Raw genomic sequence first — 24,881 nt, 5'->3', positions numbered from 1 at the left:
GTGAATGCTACTGCCAATCCCTTGGAACATTCCCTTAAGATGTGTGATGATATGTCATCAAATCCTAGCACATTATTGACATCAAGGTTATTTCCTCAAATACCTTCTACTCACTCACAATTAAGCCATGCTCTCCTATATCTCTACACTTAAGTTCCTCATGATTCCACCCTGATCAGGATGAAACACCCTTATAAATTGGTCACTGCATACCTGAACAATATCTTCTGCAGCAGTTACCATTCTACCATTTTCATCCATTAAAGAACATTTTACCTTCAACATTCTTCCTTCTACTTGCCACATATCTAAAAAAACTTTCCTGGGTTTTCCTTTGGCTGATTTGCCAATTTCTGCTCATATTGCATTTTGTTTTCCTTACTAACTGAGCTATTCTCTTTGCTTCTTCTTTATACTCTTCATGTAACTGATTATTATCATTATTCATCTCGTACTGTCTGCAAAGTACTTTCTTCCAGATTTCATGCTTAAGTTCCTCATTCATCCATTTTACACCTAGCTTATTCAGCCTTTTGACCTTTGAAATACATTCACATATTGATGCAGTTTCTTTGTCAGTTCCCAAGCAGCATTGATTTCCTTACTGCTCAACTCCTCATTCCACGCTATAGCTCCAAGCTTTCTCCTAAGCTTGTCATAATCACCAACCTTATAAACATATATCCTTTCCTCACAGAAGTCTGCATATGGATAGCCACAACCCACTTCATAACTTCATGATCACTCACACCAACTGGAGGAAATTGTGAAACCTCACTCAATTACATCCTCTGATGAAATGATCAGATCTAAAACTCCTGATCCTCGTATGCTGTTCTTTATGTGCTGCCCGAGATGGCTATCTCTCTCTCTCTCTCTCAAGAACTCGAGAAATTCATTTTCTTTATTCTCAAATACCATCTCTTTATTCCAATCTATACTGCCACAATTAAAATCACCTAAAATAATTACTCTTCCTTTGTTCACTAATCCAAGTTGCTTATACGTTTCTTCATCACCATCCTCCACATTTAAAGGCCTACAGCAACATCCAACTAAATATGTCTTCCTGTCAACCCCATGTTACAACACACTGCCACATAATGATTGCCACTATTTCCCTCTTTCATGTCTATCTTATGTGGACATAATTCTCCCATCAGCAGCACCCCCCCCCTCCCTTCCTGCCCTTTATTATATCCTGAAACAAATGTATCCCCCCCCCCCTCCCACTCCCAGTTCACAAGTATGATTTCAATGGAAACATGCCCCATAATTTGCGAGGTACCAATCTGATACAAAGGGAAAGCACAAGAAATTATTGTGACTCACCAGATGGGCATGTAGATGATATTTTGCACCTGCCTATCACAAGCATTAAAAATAAACTAAAAGGTGAACATATATGAACACTTTGATGGTTGTTTTAGTTGTGTCATGATATTTGACAATTTTTTCAATAATTTGACTTTATGCACTTGAGTTTAAATGTCTCAAACACAACATTCTGGCTTAGATTTTTTATAAAAGAACTATCACTCAATAAATGTTCTTTGAGTAACTTGACTTTTTCATCCCAGATATCACTAGCTTTCATGAAAACAATGGCAATTTGAATAAATGAAAATCTGGTTGTCTCATTAGCAGGAAAAAAAAAAAAGTAATTTTTTTTCAAAATTTATCTACTGATGAGTCCATAGATGGTTAATTATGTTATTATGTGATGCACACATTCTTTCACAATGGTGACTTATTTTCAGGAGAAGCTGACAGGCTAAGAAGCATCTTATAGTGCATTCCGATCTTTTTCTTAGCTTTCTCTTTTCAGTCTCTATGGCACATCAGAGAGAATTCAAAATACTGAGATCCTGTAAACACTGTTCATCTCCATTCCAGATCTACAGCCAGAACTTTTCAGTTATTTGATATTGATATTTCATTTCTCTTATATTTGCCTTGAGATTATCCTTCAGTTTAAAAATCTCTTTTGGGCAGCAAGTATATGGAATAAAACAAGTGTGACCAATCTAGCAAAAAGTGGTGGATAATCATTGCCTCAATATTCATGCGACTGACTCAGTTAAAACTGATATTAGTGCACTATTTATTCCAGGTGAATTTTAAGGATTCTTCAAATGCAATGCATGAGTTATATTTTCAGGCATATGGTCCTTACATCTCCCATTCACCTCAAATTTTTACTAAACTTCAAAGAAGTTCAGTAAAATTAAATTGCTTTGAAAATATCAAATGATTTAAAATTCAGTCTTCCAGTATATTGACAAGCATCATTTTCTCCCATTATGAGAATGAGTAAATGACACTTGTAAGCATACTAGAATTAGACAAGCAACATTTTGCAGAAAGTTTTTTCACTTGGTTATACTATAAATTAAAGATGCCAAGAATTATATTCTTCGCTTAATCCTTTATCCAAGCATAAGCAAACAAAGTTTGCATGTAAAGCAAGAAGTCACTTCAAGACTGAGCTACTTATATATGGAGGATGATGATTTCACATCAATTGCCTTAGTTTCCCTCAATGCAATGCACACATCCTTAGGGACATGTATAATGCTATACATTATGAGAAGGGCCACAACCCAGACTGGTTTCAATGTTTATTGGGGTCTCATCAGTGGGAGCCAGATCCAGAAGTGATACCAAGGTTGAAGTAATGCAGAAGTCATATTTCCATATGCTAGACGGCCGTAAGTTGTGTAGTGTCAGAAACAGCTCCAAAAAATAAGTTCTATCTTGAATAATCACTGGCAGTGTTTCATACATTTTTGGGTTTCATTATTTATTTTTGAGAACAAAGTATGGTGGAGCGATTTTTGGTGTGAATTCTATCAGAATTATTAGTCTAAATTGCCGTTTTAAATATCACATAATGCCGGTCAGCAGGTCAACCATATAGGCGTCGAGTGGTGCTACTAGGCAAATGCCGCGAAAGTCAAGTAGCATGGGCGACATAGACTTTTCAAAACTGATTCAATGTCCTGAGTGAGATATGTATGCATGGCGGAATGTAAGAGATGTCTTTGTGGAGAGGGAGAGAATGAGCGAAAGATGAGAGAAAGTATGGATTTGTCGTAAGTGTGATATACTGTTGGACCAAGATATACAGAATGCGAAACTGAATGAAAAGATCAATAGCATACATAAATGAAACGAAAGATAGAGAGACTGATGGAATGAAAGAATGTAGAAGTGAAAGTTACGAAAAACCGAAACGAAACGAAAACAGGAGAAACTGAGGGAGTGAAAGAATGCAAGGATGTAGAAGCGAAAGTTATGGAAGAAGTTGAGAAAAACGGAAATGAAACGAAAGCAAGAGACTGAGGGAGTAAAAGAATGCAAAGATGTAGAAGCTAAAATTACAGATGTTGCAAAAAACAAAAGTGAAACAAAAGTTGGAGAAACTGAAGGAGTGCAAAGATGTACAAGTGAAAATTAGTGATAAGGGGTGAAAGAAAGTATGAACGAGGAAAAGGAAGTAAAGTGCGACCGAAAGAGAGGTAGAGAGATCGAGTGAAATTGTCGGAATGCAAGATTTAATGAAACAGACATTGGAAATGAAAAGTGAAATGAAGAATATGTTGAGTGATGTTAGGCGTCTAGTGGAAATTAACGAAAGTATGCAAGAAAACAGAATGAAAGAACAAAGAGTAAAAGAAGTGACGAGTGGTAGCAGCATATGGAGAATCCGTAATTAGAGGGCTAGTTAGTGACAGAGTCCATAAGGTCTGCTATCTAGGTGGGAGAACGAGTATGATAATTAAGGTGTTGAGCATAAGGAAGAAACGAGCGAGGATTGTAGGGACAAATGATCTAACTGGACATAAGGAGGTGGTGAGGACAAATAACAGGAGACTATTGAGAAGAGTGAAAGATAACAGTGTAGTAGGAAAAGTTGTCAGTATGTTACCCAGGTATGATGAGTTATGACAGAGAGTCAAAATCATGAGTGGTATGTTGGTGGAGTTTGTGGATGTATGGCATGTGTTTGATGGAAGAATGAAGTTATACAGGCATGATGGATTGCATTTAAATGGCTTTGGAGTGAGTGCTGAAGAAAGTAGTGTGTGATGCATGCCAGAGATCAGAAGGAAGAGAAAAATCAGGAGAATGGTACTGAAGAGACAGCAGTGCTTGGCAGTGGAAACAGTAGTGGTGACAGAGAGGAAGAGAGAATGGGAATACAAGAGGAACAGGGAAACGGGAGGGGGGAGCTCAGGTGGACAGGGAGACATGTCAAAGAGAGTGAATGTTGAAAGTGACAGTGAATGTGTGTATGAATATGGAGTATATTGCAACGTGGGTGGAGAAGTGGAGACTGAGGAGTGTGGTAAGCGGTGATAAAGGTGATTTGGCAGGCGTAGTTGGGAAATCACAACCAACATATGGCTTGGATAGGACTGGCTATAGACCTAAAATGAACTGTTGTGTTTGTTCACAAATGCCAGAAGTATCAGAAATAAAGGGAATGAAATGGTTTCAGTGATTGAGTTTATTCGCCCCCAAACCATTGGAATAAGTGAAACATGGTTGAATGAAGATGATATTGTAATGGGAATAGAAATGGAAGGGTACAGTATTTTTCGTGAGGATAGAAAGCGCAGGAAGGGAGAATGCTGCTGATGATAGCAGGGGAATTAAGTCCACATAAGGTAAACATGAAAGGGGGAAATAGTGGCAATGGTTATGAGGCAATATGATGTAACGTGGAGGTTGAGAGAAAGACATTTAATTGGATGTTGATATAGGCCTGGGAATGTGGAAGGTGGTGATGAAGAAATGTATAAACTTTTAATTAGTGAACAAAGGAAGGGTAATTATTATGGGTGATTTTAATTATGGCGGTATAGATTGGAATGAAGAGATAGCATTTGGGAATAAGGAAAGTAAATTTCTTGAGAGATAATTATCTCGGGCAGCACGTAAAGAAAGGAACGTGAGGATCAAGAATTATAGATCTCATCATTTCATCAGAGGATGTAATTGTTAGAAGGGTTGCACATTTTACTCCAGCTGGTGAAAGTGATCATGAAGTAATCACCTATGTTGTGGCTAGTCATATACAGGCTTTTGCGAGCAAAGGATATATGTGGAATTATAAGGCTGGTGATTATGACAAGCTTAGGAGACAACTTCGTGCTATAACATGGAATGAGGAGTTGAGTGGCAAGGAAATAAATGCTGCATGGGAACTTACAAAGAAATACATAACAGCATCAATGTATGAACGTATCCCAAAGGCCAAAAGGCTGAATAAGGTTGGTGTAAAATGGATGAATGTGGAGCTTAAGCATGAAATCTGGAAAAAGGAAGTCCTCTGGGGAAGTACAAGATGAATAATGGTAATCAGTCACATGAAGAATATAAATAATAAGCCATAAGCCAGGAGAGTAACTCAGTAAGGAAAACAAAAGTAGAGTGTGGGCAGAAATTGGCAAATCAGGCTAAGAAAAACCCTAGGGTTTTTTTTTTTTTTTTTTTTTTTTTTTTTTTTTTTTTTTTAGATATGTGGCAAGTAGAAGGAAGAATGATCATGGAAAGATGAAGTTAAGGGATGAAAGTGGCAGGATGGCAACCGATGCAGAAGACATTATTGAGGTATTCAGTGATCAATTTAAAAAGATGTTTCATCCTGATCAGGGTGAAATCATGTTAATAAGGTGATATCATGTTAATAAGGTGACAGGATTTGATGAAATATCACCACGTATTTTAAGAGAATGTTCCAGGGAACTGGCAGTAGCATTGGCATTCCTGTTTAACAAGAGTTTTGCAACAGCATAGGTTCCAAGGGAGTAGAAGGAGGGTAAAATTGTTCCATTGCATAAAGGCAGTGATAAGGCTGTGGCTTCAAATTATAGAACGGTCTATATATCTGGAGTTGTGGTGAAGATCCTGGAGAGATTGGTGAGAAGTAGGATACAGAAATGGGTTGATAACAGCAGTATTCTCTGTGGTTATCAGCATGGGTTTGTTAAGGGGGAGATCATGTTTCACTAACTTATGTACTAATAAATTTAGTTTAATCCTTTATCCAAGTGTGAGCAAACGTGTGAGGAAATGTGTTTTGCATTAAAGGAGATACTGAAACAGGAGTGTTGGTAGCTTGCTACACCTTTGCAACGAGTTGCCCTGGTGTTGTATCACCTTACCCCAGTCCTGAAGATACTTTCAGGCGCAAACTTTGTTTGCTCACACTTGGATAAAGGATTAAACTAAATTTATTATACTCTAACCAAGTGAAAAATAAACTTTCAACATCTTTCTCTAAATCCAGAGTAATTTATTAAAAAAGGCTGGCACACCATTTGGAAACTCCTATAGGTAGAGATGACCTGCAAATGCTTCTGCCTGGTATCTCAGCTTGGGCCTGGCTCCCACTGAAGAGACCTCAATAAAGGTTGAAACTAGTCTGGGTAGTGGCCCTTCCCTTAATGCATAACATTAGACATATCCGCAAGGAAATGTGTTTTGCATTAAAGGAGATACTGAGACAGGAGTGTTGGTAGCTTGCTACACCTTTGCAACGAGTTGCCCTGGTGTTGTATCACCTTACCCCAGTCCTGAAGATACTTTCAGGTGCAAACTTTGTTTGCTCACACTTGGATAAAGGATTAATAAACTTTTAATAACTTATGTACTATAACAAGGTGACGAATATGCTAGACAGGGGCAATGAATGTACAGTGGTGTACTTGGATTTTGCAAAGGCTTTTGATAGACTGCCACATGACAACCTCTTAAATAAATTGAAACAGATGGGATTGGACAACAGACTTCTGTGTTGGATGACTGGCTGTCAGATAGGTATCAGAAAGTTGTATATAGGGGTTGCATCTCGAAAGAGAAAGGTCACCAGTGGTGTGCCACAGGAGTCAGTTTTGGGGCCATTGTTGTTCAGTTTGTATGTTAATGATATTGGGTTGGGTTTATCTAGTGATAGATAGCTGCATGCAGATGATGCAAAACTGGGAAGAGCAATGCACAGTCAGGCTGATGTTAATGCCTTACAAGAGGACTTGAATAGATTGCATGAATGGGCAGGTAAGTGGAACTATCAGTTCAATGTTGCCAAGTGCAAGGTTTTGAGATTTGGTAAGCAACGATGGGATGCAAAGTATACACTTGGTGGGGAAACGTTAACAAAAGTAGTGGAGATGAGAGATCTAGGAGTGATGGTGGACAAGGACCTGAAATTCAGGGACCACATTGCACAAGTTGTGAAGACATCACATCGAATAATGGCAATGATGCAGAGAACCCTGACATGCAGAAATACAAGGACCTGAAATTCAGGGGTCACACTGCACAAGTTGTGAAGACATCACATCGAATAATGGCAATGATGCGGAGAACCCTGACATGCAGAAATAGAGAGGTTATGATTCCATTGTATAAGGACATGTGCATTGCGTTATGGTAAGTGATGTGAAGTCATCAGCCTCTATGCATAACTAGTCTAGTCGTGAAGTGACTTCATGTGCAAACTTTGTTTGCTTACACTTGGATAAAGAATTAAACCAAGAATACAATTTCTTGGCATCTTTAATTTAAAGCAACATTTTGATTATCAATACAAACAAACTGTCAAGTAGTATGAATATAATATGGTATTGTGTATAAATAATTATAAGTAGGTATTACATTTGTTATAATGGCTGACACATGGTAATGTGCTTACTTGCTTGTATCTCAGTCACAGTTAAGAGAAGATGTGCTATTAGAGTACAAAGGGGAAAAAATATGTATGTACAGTTAATCATGCTTAATTCCCATAACTATGAGACTGGCATGCAATCAGAGCAGTTAAGATTCAGATGTAAAACTTCATGTTTGAAGAAAGAGATGATCATATTTAAATCATCTGGAATGAACAATCTTGGTTTGATTCAAAGAATCAGTTAGTGCAAACAGCAAGGTAAACAAAGCCAGATTTTTCAAATTCTGAAATCTGCTGTAGTCCTGATGTACCTGGAATTTAATCTTAGCAGAATGGTCTGTTCTCTCCAAAATAATGAAGTCATCATGAAGTGGGTGCTTGATGGACATCTAGCAAGGATAGAGGTGGTAATTTATTTTTGGTGTATGAAAGAAAAGACAATTTCAAGCTGGTCTGATGGCAATGGTCTGATGATCTTATCTTTAATGATAAGATCACTTATTTTCTTCTTCACTCCTTCAATGCCAATTTTTTTTCAAGCAATCCTGAACCAAGGGTAAGTTTAACAAAAAAAACTACTGGCAATTACAAATCCTTCCACTATGCATCAAATGTCATTCATGCACTTTGAGTAGCACCCTAAGAGTTCTCTAAATCTTCTTAACAGAAGATTTAATCAACCCAGTTGAAGAGCAGCTGGGTTGATTAATGACCCATTCCTTGCTACTCTCACATAGATGTCCGGTTTCTATTTTCTGATTATATTCATCACAGCTGCCCCTCTGACTTCTCTAAATTTGTTAATTTAGTTCAACTCTAAAATTGCAGAAGTTTCTATCATCATTCATTCCCTAGACTTCTGTTTTTTTTTAAAAAATCTTCCCTCTTATGTATTTTCTAAAGGATACAAATTTAAATATCTTCAAATGCAAATATTAACAGTTAACAATTTTCTTCTGTCTCAACTTTATAGATTTAACACTCATATATAGGTATATATTGATCTTTAATTGACCGTGATTTATAAACATCTAATACCAACAAGTTTCGCCAACAGGGCTGTCTGGCTTCTTCAGGGCTTATAACGGTAAAAGAAAAAAAAACTCAAAGTTGATTAGTACAGATAAAATGGAGTAACACTATTGTATAAATTAAACATTAAAACATAATGTGTAACATTACATGCATGGAGCATGTTGTGTTAGTCACTGTTATGAGAGCATGTTCTATAGTTTTGAGCGAAATTAAATTCTGGCAAACTGAGTGATCTTATTAAGATTTTCCATATGCCAGCTATTATCATTCCCTGTTTCTGTTAAGATTTTCTCAGAATGGAGGACTACAACGGCTTCCTTGAAATTTCTACAACAGAAATCTTCTTCTAGATAAGGCATGGAGCTGCTATCCCAATCAATGGTATGGTTAGTAATCGCGAAATGATGGGCTAGACCTAAATTGTCTGTTCTGTTGTTATTAACATTCTCCTATATGTTATTTTTTTGGGATTTTGAGGCTTCTCAACATCTGTCCTATATGGTTTAGACCAGCGCTTCCCAAACTATGGGCAGTGGCCCCCCTAGGGGGCCGTAGGTTGTTGAGGGGAGCCATGAAATAATGAAAACAAATTTAAAATGCTTTAAGAATAAATAAATTTTTTTATCTTAAAAGAAAAGTATTTAATTTTTATTATTTATTATTTCTTTATTTTTTTTTATATTTTAATGGAAAAAAATAGGGTACATGTCAGGAATTCGATGATGAAAAAAAAAAAATCACACATTGGTGCAGGTTCACAAATTTTGCTTCCTGCGTATTTCAATGCTTAATGATTATTAGTAAATATATGCTTATTCATATAAGTTTCATTTCAAAGCTGAAAACTAAGAATTGCAGTTTCAAATATTTCACCTGATACTGACTTTGTGTAGCAGTATTGAAACACATCCATCACATTAAATTGTTATTAAACTTCTTTAATGTTTTTAATTCTTTCTTTATTACTAATCGTTTTATGTTTCATGTGCTTATACTGCAAATGTAAAATAACAATATATCTATCTATATAAAAATATGAGATAACGTGCCATGTCAAATGTGTATGTAAGATGCTAAAATGTAATATTTGTATTTGATTTTTGCAATATTCGCTGTGTATGTTTTGTATTGAATATAAATGCAATAAATATTATAATATATGTCTACATTATGATTTTTTTCTGAGGGGAGCAGTGAAATATTTTAATTTTTCCAAAGAGGGCCCTGACATCCAGAAGTTTGGGAAGCACTAGTTTAGACCACAAGCACATGGGATGTTGTACTCTCCTGCATGTTTGAAAAAAGCATTAATGTCTTTTGGCGATCTTAAAATGTGACAGACAGTCTTGACCAGTTTGAACGCAACTCTGATGTTGAAAGGTTTAAAACGTTTTGCAATCTTTTCGGACACTGTACCTGCATAAGGAATAACTATGGATGAACTGTATTGAGTGATGGTAAGTTGTTGTTGTGGGAGGGGGGATCTATAAAGAATCTTGTTAAATTCCTTGGATAATTTTTTATTAATGTTTCTGATAATTGTTGAAAAATAATGTTTCAGAGTAATTTCATCAGAGTTCTATTCTTCTGAGATGATGTTCGTGGCTCTATTTTGAGCATATGTATTATACTGAGCTTCTGGGAAATATGGTGAGTTGATTTGAAATGATGGCAGCAGAGCGTGTGTTGGTTTGCAGTAGACTGTTAGTTTGATATGTCCATCTGCTAGTTTCTTGATTAGGGTATCCAAAAATGGTAGTTGATTATCTTTTTCCAACCCAAAGTGAATTGTATTTTTTGATGAAAAGATTAATTTTGGTTAAAAAGTCCAAAAGAGCTGTTTTTGTGTCTCTCCAAATAATGAAGACATCATCTACATATCTCCACCACACTCAAAACTACAGAATGTGTTCTCATAACAGTGACTAACACAACACGCTCCATGCGTGTAATGTTATGCATTCTGTTTTAATGTTTAATTCATACAATAGTGTTACTCCATTTTCTCTGTACTAACCAACTATTAGTTTTTTTTTCTCTTACCATTATAAGCCCTGAAGAAGCCAGACAGCCCCATCAGCAAAACTTGTTGGTATTAGATGGTTATAAATCATGGTCAATTAAATATCAATATATATTTAATTTTAATTAAATGTTTGAATGACCAAATATAATCTAAACAATGAACTCATATGCAGGCTTATCACAAATTAAGAATAACCCTCAAAGATTTCATTCTGAATGAAATTCAAACCTAAGTCTTTCCAAGTAAAGGGAAAACAATGCGTTATCTTTGAAACTGAACTACAAAAGATAATTTGGGGAGGGAGGAGGAGTTGTCAGTACATTTTTAAGTCTACTGCAGGTAATCACAGTTAATGCTAACCATGAAAGTTTGAAAATCTGTAGCACATTAGTACACATAGCCTAAGAATTAAATCTCAAAACTAGTGGCAATTCTGCTATAGAGTTATGGCATGTGAAAATTTACATAACTGTCACTTCTGCCAGAAATGCAATATTACCTTATACTCCTTATTAGCTCAGAAATTTTAATAATACTAATCATTTCACCATATAGTAAATATTTTTCCTGGTTTTCTGCTTTCCAACTAACAGGTTGCAGGTATGCATCCCCACCCACCATGGACACTGATGTTTTGATTGTCTTTAGTTGGGAGATAAACTCATTACCTGGTGTGAGGCCATTGCTCCACTTACTTACTGGAGTCTTGAGTCAGTATGAACGAGTTCTATGTTTGGTCTATAGGGCAGGGTTTCCAGATTATGTAAAAAAAATAAATAAAAATTCTACATAACTAATAATAATAATGCTTAATCCACTCATGGCACTAATGTACTATAAGATTTGCAACCTTCTGTGAGCAGGAGGCTATCAGTTAGCAAATACTGCCAATATAGATCCACATCCATGAAGAGAAATGCAGAAAATTTATGTGATATTTATCAGTTATTCAAAACTGAATGTGTTTTCTGCCTAGTGAGGTAAAATTTTCAATGACCAAAACAGAAATACTCCTTGTAAAGGTATTTCTAATAATTGTTGCATTCACCTTTAATTCATTTATAAAACTTGCTATGTACTGAAGTCTTAGAAAACCTACATAACCCATGAAAAGAAACACTGTTTCCTCATGTAACAGAGAAAAGTAGTGTGTGCGTGCACGTGCTGTAGATTCATCCATGTGATGTTGATTGGTCAGTTAAAACAAGCAAGGAATCACAGCTGTTGAACTATACAACCTATAGTACTACTAAACAGCCATATTCTCTTCTTATTCTGTGACACAGAAGCAAAAGCATTTTTGCTATCTTATATTGGGAGTGCCATGCCCAACATTTCATTGGTGTATACCAAAGAATGTTAAACAGCTAAAAAAAACTGTTTAAGTGCCTGCCATACACACACACACACAATTTTCCTAACAATTAGGTTTTTCAATCTTACTGCATGAAGAATAGAAAATGATTTTGCTACCCCTTTAGTTTAAGTGCTATGAAAGTACCTAGATTAAAGCATTTGCCACCAAAAATCCTGCACTAGACTAAACCTGTTCCTCCCCCCCCCCGTAGGTTTGGTAGCATCACAGATTATATAATCCAATACTAGCTAAACAAGGAAAGTACAGGTAAACTTGGCACAGCTTTCTCTCTAAAATAGCACATACATCTCACTATTAACTCTCTCTCTCTCTCCTGCCTTGAAAGCTTTATATTACAGCGAGTACTCTAAAATAACTATTATTATATAATGATTACAATAACAATGTTTATTTCCTATATTTAGCTAACTCTTACCTGAGAAATGTTATTGATAGATGGTAACCGGTCTTGTGAAGTCTGTTCTGAAACAGATGAGAGGAATCTGTCTTCTCTAGAGGATTGATGCAAATTCATTGAAGGGCCCTGAGAGGTTATTAACAAGTGAGAACTGTTAGTTAACGAATCATTAATTAAACCAATTTTGTGCATTTCTGATGATGGTACTTGCTGAATCTGTGAAGACTGGGGTGATAAATGCTGACTATGTGAGGACTGAAGAGAATTCTGACATTCCACAACATCAATTCTCTGAGTTTGAGGTAACGATATTGGAGGAAGTGATGACTGGAGAGCAAGAGAATTCTGACATTCCAAGTCATTTATTCTGTGTGTTTGAGGTAAAAGAATTGGAAGGGCCTGTGATGACTGAAGGGTAAAAGAATTCTGACTGTCTGCTGATGCAGTCTGTGAAGGCTGGGAGATGAGAGAATTCTGACAGCCTACAGCAGCTTCACCAAAAACCTTGTTGGTTGTATTGTTAATATCAGAGAAAGCATTGCTAAGAATATTATGTGAATTGGGTGATGGGATTACCATTGATACTGCATTTTCTTTTCCAATTTCTGTTAACATCTGAGAAATTTTATTCAATGAATTACCATCTAAATACTGTGTTTCAGGCTGAATATCAGATGGCTGGGCATCTACCGATGATGGAATTCCTGAATCTATAGATGACAGAATTTCAGAACTAGGACTCACAGAATTATGGCTTTCACGTGTTTCACTGTTTTCTGGTCTATCAACTTCTGTAGCGGGATGATCTTTAATATCACATGAAATGCTATTATGAAAATCAGATGAATCACAACTGTCTCCCTTATTTGAAGTGGATATTTCCTGAAGTGACTCATTTGTTTCGACTGAAGAAATCTGCAAGGTATTTTCATTACACAGAAAGCTGTCTACACTATCTCTTCTCTCTTGTGAAGCAGATGTTTCAGCATCATGAATACTATCAGGTGTCAAAGACTGGAAACTATAGGGAGAAGTTGCAAACTCTGTGTTAGTATCTGCTGACAGCGAGATATTTGGGAAATACTTGGCAAGCATGGAAACTGGATGGCTCTGAGTAGTTGAAATTTTCAGATCAGGAAAAGCACCAGAGACATCATCATCTAAACAGTTATTATTCAAAGCAAACCTATCCTCAAAAGTATTCCTGCCAGATGCATTCTGAAAGCAACAGATTAAAAGCATATCAAAATTTTAACAGTAATGTAAACACAAAATCAATTGTATATAGTTAACAAAATATATTGGCTTGTAATGCTCAAACTAGCATGATCGATACACAATACACATCCATAAAATTATTGTAAAACAAGAACATTTCATAAACAAATAAAACTTCCATCCCCCTTGTTTTCGCCAGGGAACCAGGGCGAACATCGAAAAGTCAGCTACTGGAACAAATCTGAAAATAAACCTCAACTCAACATCACCAGAGTTAAAGATCGGTACTATCAACGTAAGAAGCCTGAATGGCAAAGAAATGGAGCTAGCTGAGGAATTAGATAAGTACCAGATCGACATAATAGGGGTGACTGAAACAAAAAAGACCAAAACTGGTGAGATCTTTCTGAGCAATAAATACAAAATGTTATATTCAGGCAATGACAATCAAGGAAAAGAAGGAGTAGCCATAGTATTCAACACAAAATACGAGGCTAATCTTCTTGAATGGCAGTCAGTCTCAAGTAGAGTAATGTGGGCACATATGAGAATAGGGAACTGGACAATGAGACTTATTTGTACCTATGGTGGTCCCACAGAAGGTTCTACTAAGGTAGAAGTGGAGGAATTTTTCGAGGCTTTAGAAAAAGCAACTGAAACAATGAAAAATGAAAAGTTGGTCTTTGTTGGGGATCTAAATAGCAGAGTAGGAAATGATTGTGAGACATACAAAAATATTTTGGGAAAATTTGGAGAAAAGAGCAAAGCTAATAATAATGGCAAATATCTGTTGGATTTCTGCTCAGGACATGGACTGGTTATTACTAACACCATGTTCCAACTTAAAAATGTGCACAAATTCACATGGAGAGAAGAGGCTAGGAAAAAGAAAAGTCTCATTGACTATGTTATTGTTGATAGTGATGTTTTCTCCCTGGTGCAGGACACCAGAGTGTACAGAGATTTGAAATTGGAAGTGATCACTATGTAGTCTTGAGCAGGATAAAATTGAATTTCATATAGAAAAGAATAACATGTAAGAAAGTTTTAAAGCGAATAAAAGTTGTGCAGCTCTCAGATGTGAGCTGTACACTAAAATACGCAAAGATTATTGAAGAAAAAATGAAAGAGTTTGAGAACAGGAATCAAACCGTGGAGATTCAGCCGTGGAGATTATGCCAGAGAGGCATGTGGTGAGGTTGTCTGTAAGGATAAAAAAACATCAGAACTCCCTGGTGGACACAGGAAGTTAAAGAGGCAGTGAAGGAAAAGAAGAAAGCATACCAAAAGTTCCTGTCAAATAAGTCAGCTTGTGCTCTTAGAGAATATAGAGACAAATGCAAGAATGCTAACACTGTGTAAAACTAGCTAAACAAAAGTCATGGGAGGACTTTGTGAAGATTATAGAAAATAAATATCAAGAAGGTGCAAAATATTCTGGAGGTTGTTGAAGAAGCTTAAGAATGGAGGAAATAGTGCTATAAAAAGGAATTAGAGATGATAAAGGTGACATGAAAACGGGAGAAAAAGATATCCTTGAAGTATGGAGTAATTACTTTGAAAAACTGCTAAATGAAACAAGCAGTGATGACAGCACAGTGGTAAAAAACACTGACCAGGCATGCAGTCAGGAATACATATCCATACTAGAAGTAGAAAAAGCCATCAAAGGCTTGAAATGTGGAAAGGCAGCAGGAGTAGATGATATTCGACCAGAAATGCTGAAGTATGGTGGCATAAGAGTCTTACAGTGGCTGCACTGCATAGTTCAGAAAGCTTGGACAGAGGGACGAATTCCCGATGATTGGAGTAGAGCTCTCATAGTACCCATATATAAAAAGGGAAATAAAACTGCATGTGAGAATTACAGAGGTATTTCCCTACTGAGTGTTCCTGGCAAGATCTATGCAAGTATACTTGGGAAACAGTTGAAAAGAATTGTGGAAGAAAAGCTTGGTGAAGAACAAGCTGGATTCAGGCCAAATAAGGGCTGTCAGGATCAGATCTTCACTTTACGACAAACAGTCGAGAAAGCATGGGAATATAACAAAGATCTGTATTTAAGTTTTGTCGATCTGGAAAAGGCATATGACAAGGTGCCAAGAGAGAAGCTATTCAATACTCTGCAGTTATATGGTGTCAATGGGGCATTATATCAAGCAATACTTAGTCTTTATTTGAGTTGTAAGTCAGCAGTTAGAATTGAAGGAAGTACAGGAAGATGGTTTAATGTTAAATCTGGTGTGAGACAAGGATGGACATTATCCCCTCTGTTATTCATTATCTATATGGATCACATTATGAAGAAAAGTGGTATTAAACATGATATCAAAATTGGAGATGTTAATGTCAGCTCTTTGTTTTATGCGGATGATGTTATACTTCTAAATAAATCCGCTACAAGTCTGCAAGATTCTCTGACTAAATTGAATAGCTGTTGTAATAGATATGGTATGAAGGTCAGCAATAAAAAGACAAAGACAATGAAAATAGAAAGAATCATTGAAAATGTCAACTGTGTTGTGAATGGAGAAACCTGTGGAACAAGTAAAACATTTCAGCTATTTAGGCACGATTTTTACTGAAGATGGTAAATTAAATATAGAAATAGACAACAGAATCAGCAAAGCTGGCATGGTGGGAAGTCAATTTAATAAATTCATATGGAATAAGTAGTCGGAACACTAAATTAGCTGTATACAAGTCAGTGTTCAAACCAGTTTTAACTTATGGATCTGAGAGCTGGGTCAGAAGTAAAACACTTGACCAAAGACTAGAGACCACAGATATGAGAGTCCTGAGAAAGATTATAGGCGTGAACAGATGGCATCAATGGCAGTATCATATTAAAAACGAGGATATTAGGAAAGAACTTGACATTGTTAGCATCCAGGAATGCGTTAGCAGAGCTAATCTCAGGTAGTATGGTCACTTAAACAGAATGGGCGAGGAAAGATTAGCAAAACAAGTGTTCTCTGCCAGGTTGGCAGCAAAACGACCCAGAGGAAGACCAAGATATAGGTGGATTGATATGGTACAGAGTGCTTTAGACGATAGAAATATAAGATCTGATAATGTTGGAATGTTGACAAGTAACAGACTGATTTGGAGGAAAATTGTAGATAGGAAATTAATAATGATGTAATTTTTTTCATGTAGTACTATCATATCCTGTACACCCCTTGAGGGTACATGGCAGGAATTTGATGATGATGATGATGATGATGATAAAACTTCCATCCATGGTCCTAGAATGATTATGTATGAAATAACAAAATAATCATTATCATTCTTCTGACTGGTATGCCTGTTTTATGGGATGAAAACCCTTCCAGTACCATATGAAAACAACTAACCTATGGGCCTGTGATATGCAATATACACTCTCCCAGTCAAACCCACCTTCAAGGTGTGGCTAATTTCCAAAGGGGCTTTTGGCAAATATCTAGTGAGCATTCTTGATGTAAAACAATATCTTCCTAGTCAGAAGAACTAAGAAGATATCCTTTTACAGTTAAATACTAATGAAACACCACCACCAGCTTACTGGGAGAACTGAATTCACTGTTGCTGTGTTTGTTTACTAGAGCATGGGTTATGGTCTTTATCCACTCCCCCAAAAAAAAACCAAATGCAAGTGATATCTTTCAAAAGACATGCCAAGCATACTGTAGAAATCTAGAACCTCACCCATCTGAGGATATAGCAGAAACAGTTGTGCAGGCTTGCTGCCAGATAATGTATAGAATAGACCTCATGGTAATGCATTTTGGAGGCTTTCTGATCAGCTGGTGCACAACTACACTGCTGGATTGTTGAAGAGAGAGAGAGAGAGAAAGAGCCATGTAACATAGTATGTGAGGAGCACTGTCAAGTCCACATTCGACATGTTAACTGGATAAATGGTATAGATGAATGTCTAAGTTTCACCTCCTGCAGAATATTTTCTTGTTGTTTTCCTCTTAACCTCTGAAATACTAAGATGACAGTAAACCTACTAAAAAATCCCCTCCCCCCCCAAAAAAAACCCTAAAAACTTAGAAAAATTTTTTTTTCTTCTACATTCACAATCATTTATAGTATAAACCCCAATGTAAATTATATGTATTATCACCTGCAGACATCCAAAATCTGATCTCCTGTTTTTGACTAGAACCCAAATTACTGCCACAATAACTATATTGTCCAAAGTAAACCTTTTATGATCCTTTCAGTCACAAGGTAGTATTAGCAGTTACTTAAATAAAGAGCCAATAGGCTTCACTTTGGCGATGAACATTATTTAAATTAAGGGGATATTAAATCCCACATTATTTCAAAGCCAAATAAGAAACTCAAAGATAGGAATCAAAGAGCTTCATGCCAGATATAGCAAACTATAAAAGTTTCGGCGGATTGTAGTGTAAGCTAAAGCACATAGTTCAACACTAGGACAACTCATAGCAAAGGTGGGTGTTGGATCCTATTTAGTCTTAACCCATACTTTGGATCCGACATATTTGTCACTACGATGTTCTTGAATAAAAAATAAGTTGCTAGTTGATTTCTAATCCAAATATAGAGAAAATTTATATTTATTGACTGTGCCACTCTATATCTAAATTAGTCCAAGAATTAGAGTAAAACCAATTCTCAACTATTTCTCTTTTATGTGTTATTATCATATATACTGGCCGAGTATATTCAACTTATTTATTTCACCCGCTTTAGTTCGAATATTTTATGAATGGTGCAGTTAAAGAGATTCAGGCAAAATACAACTTTAGATCAACAAACAAACGTTTAATTTAGGCTTACAATTTATACACTTTAATCTAAACCACTAAATAAGGTATTATAAACATTTTAGTTCATCTGGTAATAGAGTCAGAAAATCTCAGGCAATGGTTAATCTGTTGTCTGAAATACAGTCTTCACAAGGTTCATTTAACTATTTAATAAAGTTCAATGTCATAAAGTTCCTTGGTGATCAATTACATTAATATCTCATAGTTACTTAAGTTTCAAATACAATAAAAGGGCAGTAACACTTCACAAGTATACACTCTTAATTCCACACTCCAGCTAATCTCTGCAATAGTTACTGTTAATATAGGGATATTCTAGGAAGAAACACACTCATATCTCCACATGGGAATATCAATAGTTGGATAATTCTTAGCGGTAACCTTCCTTGTTCATCTACTTATATACGAACATTTCTTATAACTGTATACGCATAAAAACAATTAACAACACTCATTAAAACAAATCTTCTTAGTAATAACTGAATTAATTAACGGTCGCAATTCACATAGTTAAACGTTCTTGCTCAGATCAAAACGCTTGTACTATCTTTGACATCACTTGACCAATTCAGTATTCTACTAATAACTCTTGAACTAAGGTAACACACAGTAATTCTTTAACTTGAAGTTTTTATGCACAGTCGCCTATACTTCAAGCATTTAATTAATCTTTTAGGCACTATATTTCTTAACACAGCTATCGTTTAAATTCAACTTTACTGCCTCTACTTATTCTCTTAGTTACACTGTGCTATGCTTCAAGTTTCCGTGTATCTCTGAAAGGTCGGCCTGGAATTAAATCAACAAAATTATCACTAGTCACCTGGTTGTTACTTTGCTATCTTCCGTTGCTTTATTTGTGTTGTTCTGCAACTTACCAGCTAACTGCTCCTCGACTAGTAGACTTTAATTAGCTACTTGAGTGATTCGCCGACTCACTATTATCGCACTCTGATTCCCCGAATGAATGCTCTCTTTTTTTCAGCGTTCTTAGCTTATATATCCCTTCTTCCCGCCGAAATTGTTCTTGTGCTGTCTTCAACTAAAATCCTTTCCAGCCCTTCAATTCTCTCTCTCACGCACTGTTCTAAACTTGCGCTCTTAAATACGTCTCCATGACAACCAAAACAAAATATAATAAAACTGAGGTATTGCACAACGTTATACCTCTACATACAGGAACAAATAAGGAATATTTACACTTCAATCAATACGCAGTTAAAATATTGAATACAAATTCTTATAATATTAATATAGCGATAAATAAAATAAACTTAATGATATTTTAATACAGAGTCCTATTACTATTAATACATATCCTTGATTAAATAATTAAATATCAAATAAAGTTAAAGGTAGTTATATGAATATTAATTTATAAACAAGTGATTTACATTAATTAATAATTACAAGATTAGCTTATGTGATGGAAAATTATGTTGGATTCTGAAGCAAATATTAATTACTCAAATCTCTGTATATTCAGAATCCAACATGGGTCAAGTTCTGATCACTATTCTTAGTATTACCCATAATGTAAAACACATCTCCTAGGAGATGTTTGATGTTATACATTATGGTGGCAGGTCACTCAGACCAGTTTTGACCTTTATTGAGGTCTCATCAGTGAGTAGGTAGATCTAGATAATACTGAGGTTATAGCGAAGAGAACTTATATACTTTGCTATACGAGTTGTCAAAAAGGTGCACCCATAAATTACTTAAATAAAGAGCCAGTTTCTTATTTGGCTTGAAATAATGTGGGATTTAATATTCCCTTAATTTAAATAGTATTAGCAGTACTTCTTACTGAAATCAGATTTTTTTTTTTAAACTACCTGTGTCTTGAGATTTCATTGTCTCATTATGTATCATCTTCCCCATCTCTGCCACTCCTCTAATTTTGAAAATTATTCTGACCTCTTTGAATTCTAATCCTTAGAGCTGGATTTCTTGCAACCCAATTATCCTAACAGTGAATTTATCTTGTTTTAATGTCCATAACTTTGACCAACTCTTTTTTTTTTCTCCCCAGTTCTACTGACCAAGCTGGAAGAGAAGTTGAGGTATTTGTTGCAAGCAATCATAAAGTAAGCTGTTCATGTTCCAACCAGAATTTGTAACAATCCTCCCCATTTATCCAACAATCCAGACAACTTTTCTTAACCAGTTCTCCTTCAAAGGACACTGATGAGATGAGCAATCCTGGTAATCTGGATCCAATCTCATTCAACTTTCATCACCTATTAGAACATCCTCCTTTTAGACATTAACCTTGTATCCTTGGGGACTAAAACAACATTACCAAGCGGGAAGGTATGAGACTTACCCTTCCTTGCTATGGGCAGATTACTTAAGTTTCTCCAGATACTTGCAATCTTGTACAAAATTATCTGTGTTGGAATGATAACCTTCATTCCCCACTCTGTTCAAAATTTCTACCCAATATCCAAGCCAGAGTTTCCCAAATAGTGTGCCAGAGTAGTCCAAGGAAAAAACAAAAAGGGTATGAGACAGAAATTCCGGCTACATTTACAGCCTACTTACAAAATCATTAACAGGGCTAAGTGAGAGTTTGGAAGTATTAAATGTAAAATACTTTCCATCTATGTCAATGCACTCAGGTCTTTCACAAAAGCAGTTAGGTGCACTTCTATGTGCTTCCAACTTTGTCACCTAAATGGTAGTATTGTAACATCACTTAAATATAAAACTGACATCCTGGCATCATTCTTCTCATTATCTCCTGCATAGATAAAGGTAAATCATTCTCTTTACCTGGAATATTGCATTACATGCCTTCTGTTACCTTCCACTAGACATCAGAAGAGTCATGAACAATCTGGATACCAAAAATGTTTCAGAACACAAGATGTGTTCTTAAATATCTCTACACTATATTATACTTTGCAGCATAGTCATGGAAGCATAAACATCCAATTAAAAAAAAAAAAAAGTGGTACCATCAAACTATTGATTATTGCTCTCAACTTTTGTGTTGTCTACAGTAATGAAGAAGCTATCAAAGTCAAATGACATCTAGAGAACTGTCAACTAATCAGTAACTACCAATATGGAATTTGGTGGATTTTTGGCATCTCAGCAAATTGCCATGTTATTATCTTCCCTTTGTAACTGGATTGTCTGTTGGTCTCTCTCTCTCTCTCTCAGGTCATTCATGAAGTGTAAATGGTACTTCAGATTTTTCCAACTGGATGTTCCTCAGGCTCTTTCACTCACCTTATTTTTTTTACATTCATAAACAATGTTCTTTTGCTAACTTCAAATCCCATCCAGAGTTCTGCTGATACAGCACTCTCCATTTACTCTAATCATAATACACACCTGGTGGTGGTGCTCAAACATCAAGCTTCAAAATATTTGACACCTCCAGGGAGTCTACAGACTCATCGAGGGAAGACACCTGCTCTACAACTGTGTCCACCAACTGACCACAACTACACCAACGCTATCTACCGCTGACCACCACCACTGGTATTTCCATAGACAATCACAAACATCCATGCCCAGGCGGGATTCGAACCCACAAATCATCCACAATTTTCCCTTACCTCTGGTAATGGAGAAAGAATAAGATCTTACAGGAACACATTATCTCTCTTTTGCATGCTCTACTTTCTAAAAACTTAGCACATTTTCTCACTTAAGATGTTACTTTTTATCTGACTAGCTATTTACTGATTGCTCTATACAAATTCCAAATCTATCGAACACTACAATAATGCTCTTACATTTGGGAACAGTATTCCTATATCTGAAATCTGAACATCTCAAAACAATTCTTGATGCTCTTTAGAAGAGGACAGTTGGTTTATAACACCTCTCTTGGTTCATCAGCAATTGTCTCAACAGTTTCTGCTCTGTTTCTTCTACAGATATTTTCATGGGTGAAAATATCTGTAGTTCATGATGTTCGAAAAAAATAGAATCCATCATGCCCTCTATTTCTGCCAAACCTACAATTACTTGAGAAACAACTACCAAACATCCTTTTATGGTTGAACTTCTGATTCAAATTTTCCACTCCCATTCTTTTTTCATATTAGCAAATTTATATTTAGAAAACTGAGGAAAAAGTAATCAATTCCTTCCCATTGAAGCCAAGGTTATGGAAAAGATATATTAAGGATATTTTCTTAATTTGGAGTCATGGACCAGATTCTTTAAAGAACTTTCTGAATCATCTGAACAATCAACACCCAAGAATACAATTTACCTTGGAGTTGGAAGTTAATGGTTCTCTCCCATCCTTGGATGTAAAACTCACTCATGTAGCAGAAAAACTGAAGATCTCTATTTATAGAAAACTCACACATACCAACAGATACCTTCATGTGCAATTGCATCATTATCTGCCCCAGAAGCTTGGCATCCTTTCTACTTTGGATAAATGTGCATGCTCACCCCTCATTGAAGAAGAGATCACCAGAGAACTACAATTTCTTCTTACAACCTTCCAGAAAAATTGCTATCCAAAACAGACAGTTTGTAAGCTACTTTTTAATCCACCTGATCACACTGAAAGCAACTAATGTAAAAGGCTTTATATATCTCTACCATATATTAGCTCTGTGTCAAAGTTAGGTAAAATTATCAATAAATCTAAGATCTGCACTTCTTTTACTCCTCTTTCCAAACTCCATCCTTTACTCAGTATACCTAAACCAAAACAGAACATCCTGAAGTATCCAAGAATTCATCGTCATTGGTGTAACTGCAATGTGCCATATTTTGGTCACACAGAGAAATCCATCGAGTTGTGTATTGAAGAACATGTGAGACACATTACACGTGGCAGAACTAGAGCCAGCATACTATCTAATAATGTTCTTAATTCTGTCATTCATCCAGTATTCCTGGATGAATGACACATCATAAAACATTTTTAGACACTATAAAGAACGGGTGAGAATAACTGTGGAATCAACAAAAATATCCCCCAATCTGTCCATCTTAATACTAACCTTAGCTATAACCTATCTGATTGCCACTCTTCAGCTATCCAACTTTGGCATACAAGAGATCATTCCCATGTGAATGTGCTTAACAATAATATGGCATACAGCATGGCTTCAAATGTCAGCAATATGTTTGCAAGTTGATTTATAGCTGCTTCTTGTAACATATATTTTTTGTATTTCCCTTTTCATATTATGAACCTGATGAAGTTTTCTAAGAAAACAAAACTGGTTGTGTGTTCGAATAATAAATAAATTATTTCTATTGGCTTCTAGTCATTCAATTTTATATAAAATCATATATAAAATCACCCTCATACCTGAAGGATAGACAAGATTAGAGAGAAGTGAGCATGCTGCTTATGATATTGAATGAGTTGAATCCATTCAAGACCTGTGACTGTAATACTAGTAACAGTTTTTCATGTGGCAGTGATTTTGAAACCATCTGGTATGATGTGAAGTTTAACAAGATCAAATACATAGCGAAGTGTTGTTACGGACTTGGTGGATCAGTTGCTAGTAACAAATGAATGCATAACCAAATAAAAAAATGAGTATGAAAAGAGTAATTTTATTTTTAATTATTCAAACATTGATTTGTTAGCAGTAAAATCTCACAAGAAGAATGAAACTGAATTTATTGAGCTGTTGTGAGACAACTTCCTCAATCAGAATGTGACAGAAGGAACTCTAGGTCAAAGAGTGTTAGATCTGATTATAGTGTTAGAGGGAGTTTCAGTTAAAGATGAAACTATTTTGCCTCCATTTGATGACAGTGATCATGTGGTACTCACTTGGGAAGTGAGTAAGTTTATAAATTTTCCATTCAGAAAAGATTACACGCTGAACTACAAAGAGGAAATTATTACCAACTGAGGAGTATACAGACAGTGCACGTGAAGCATTTAAAAAATACTTTACATAATGCAATATCAGAATTGTGTCCTGAGAGTTTGAAGAAGAAATAGGATAGGAGTCAAATGGATGTGTAATCTTATTACGCAAGATTCGTAAGAGAAGGGTGAGTATGAAATGAAAAGAAACTGGGTCTGCAAGCTAAAGACAACCCACAAGAATTCAATTGATATGCTGTAAGTAAAAAAAAGAATGAATATGAAAGAATAACTCTTCTGAATGCAGAAGAAGAGTGCAATGTTGCATACCTGGTGTATGCAACATTGCACTCATTGCTACCTTTTCACAGGCTGAAGAAACTCAGGTGTATGAGGAGGAAGCATTAGAGCTATCGCACAAATTGAATAAGAATTGAGCAATAGGCACTGATGCTGAAACACTGTTCAGCTGAACTGGCTATATAATTTGAGTGTCAGAAAAGAGAAGATTCCACAGAAGTGGAAAGAATGTATGGTAATCTCA

The 24,881-nt window shown here is 35.9% G+C and overlaps 1 protein-coding gene across 4 annotated transcripts in view; it reads right to left on the bottom strand.

Moving 5' to 3' along the window:
* Positions 1–24,881, bottom strand: part of LOC150106171 (uncharacterized) — a 338,533-nt gene that overhangs the window by 20,644 nt on the left and 293,008 nt on the right. For all 4 annotated transcript variants that reach the window (XM_090393901.1, XM_090393900.1, XM_090393903.1 and 1 more), the window contains one exon: positions 12,536–13,735. In XM_090393901.1, coding sequence (XP_090250027.1) covers positions 12,536–13,735 — 1,200 coding nt within the window. The remainder of the gene's footprint in view (positions 1–12,535; positions 13,736–24,881) is intronic.

The sequence above is a fragment of the Typopeltis vanoorti genome, chromosome 6 (assembly GCF_054136105.1).
Source record: "Typopeltis vanoorti isolate ZY-2024b chromosome 6, IOZ_Tvanoo_1.0, whole genome shotgun sequence".
NCBI classification, from domain to species: Eukaryota; Metazoa; Arthropoda; class Arachnida; order Uropygi; family Thelyphonidae; genus Typopeltis; species Typopeltis vanoorti.
Note: the sequence above shows the minus strand (reverse complement) of the source record. Positions and strands in the feature narration are given on the sequence as shown.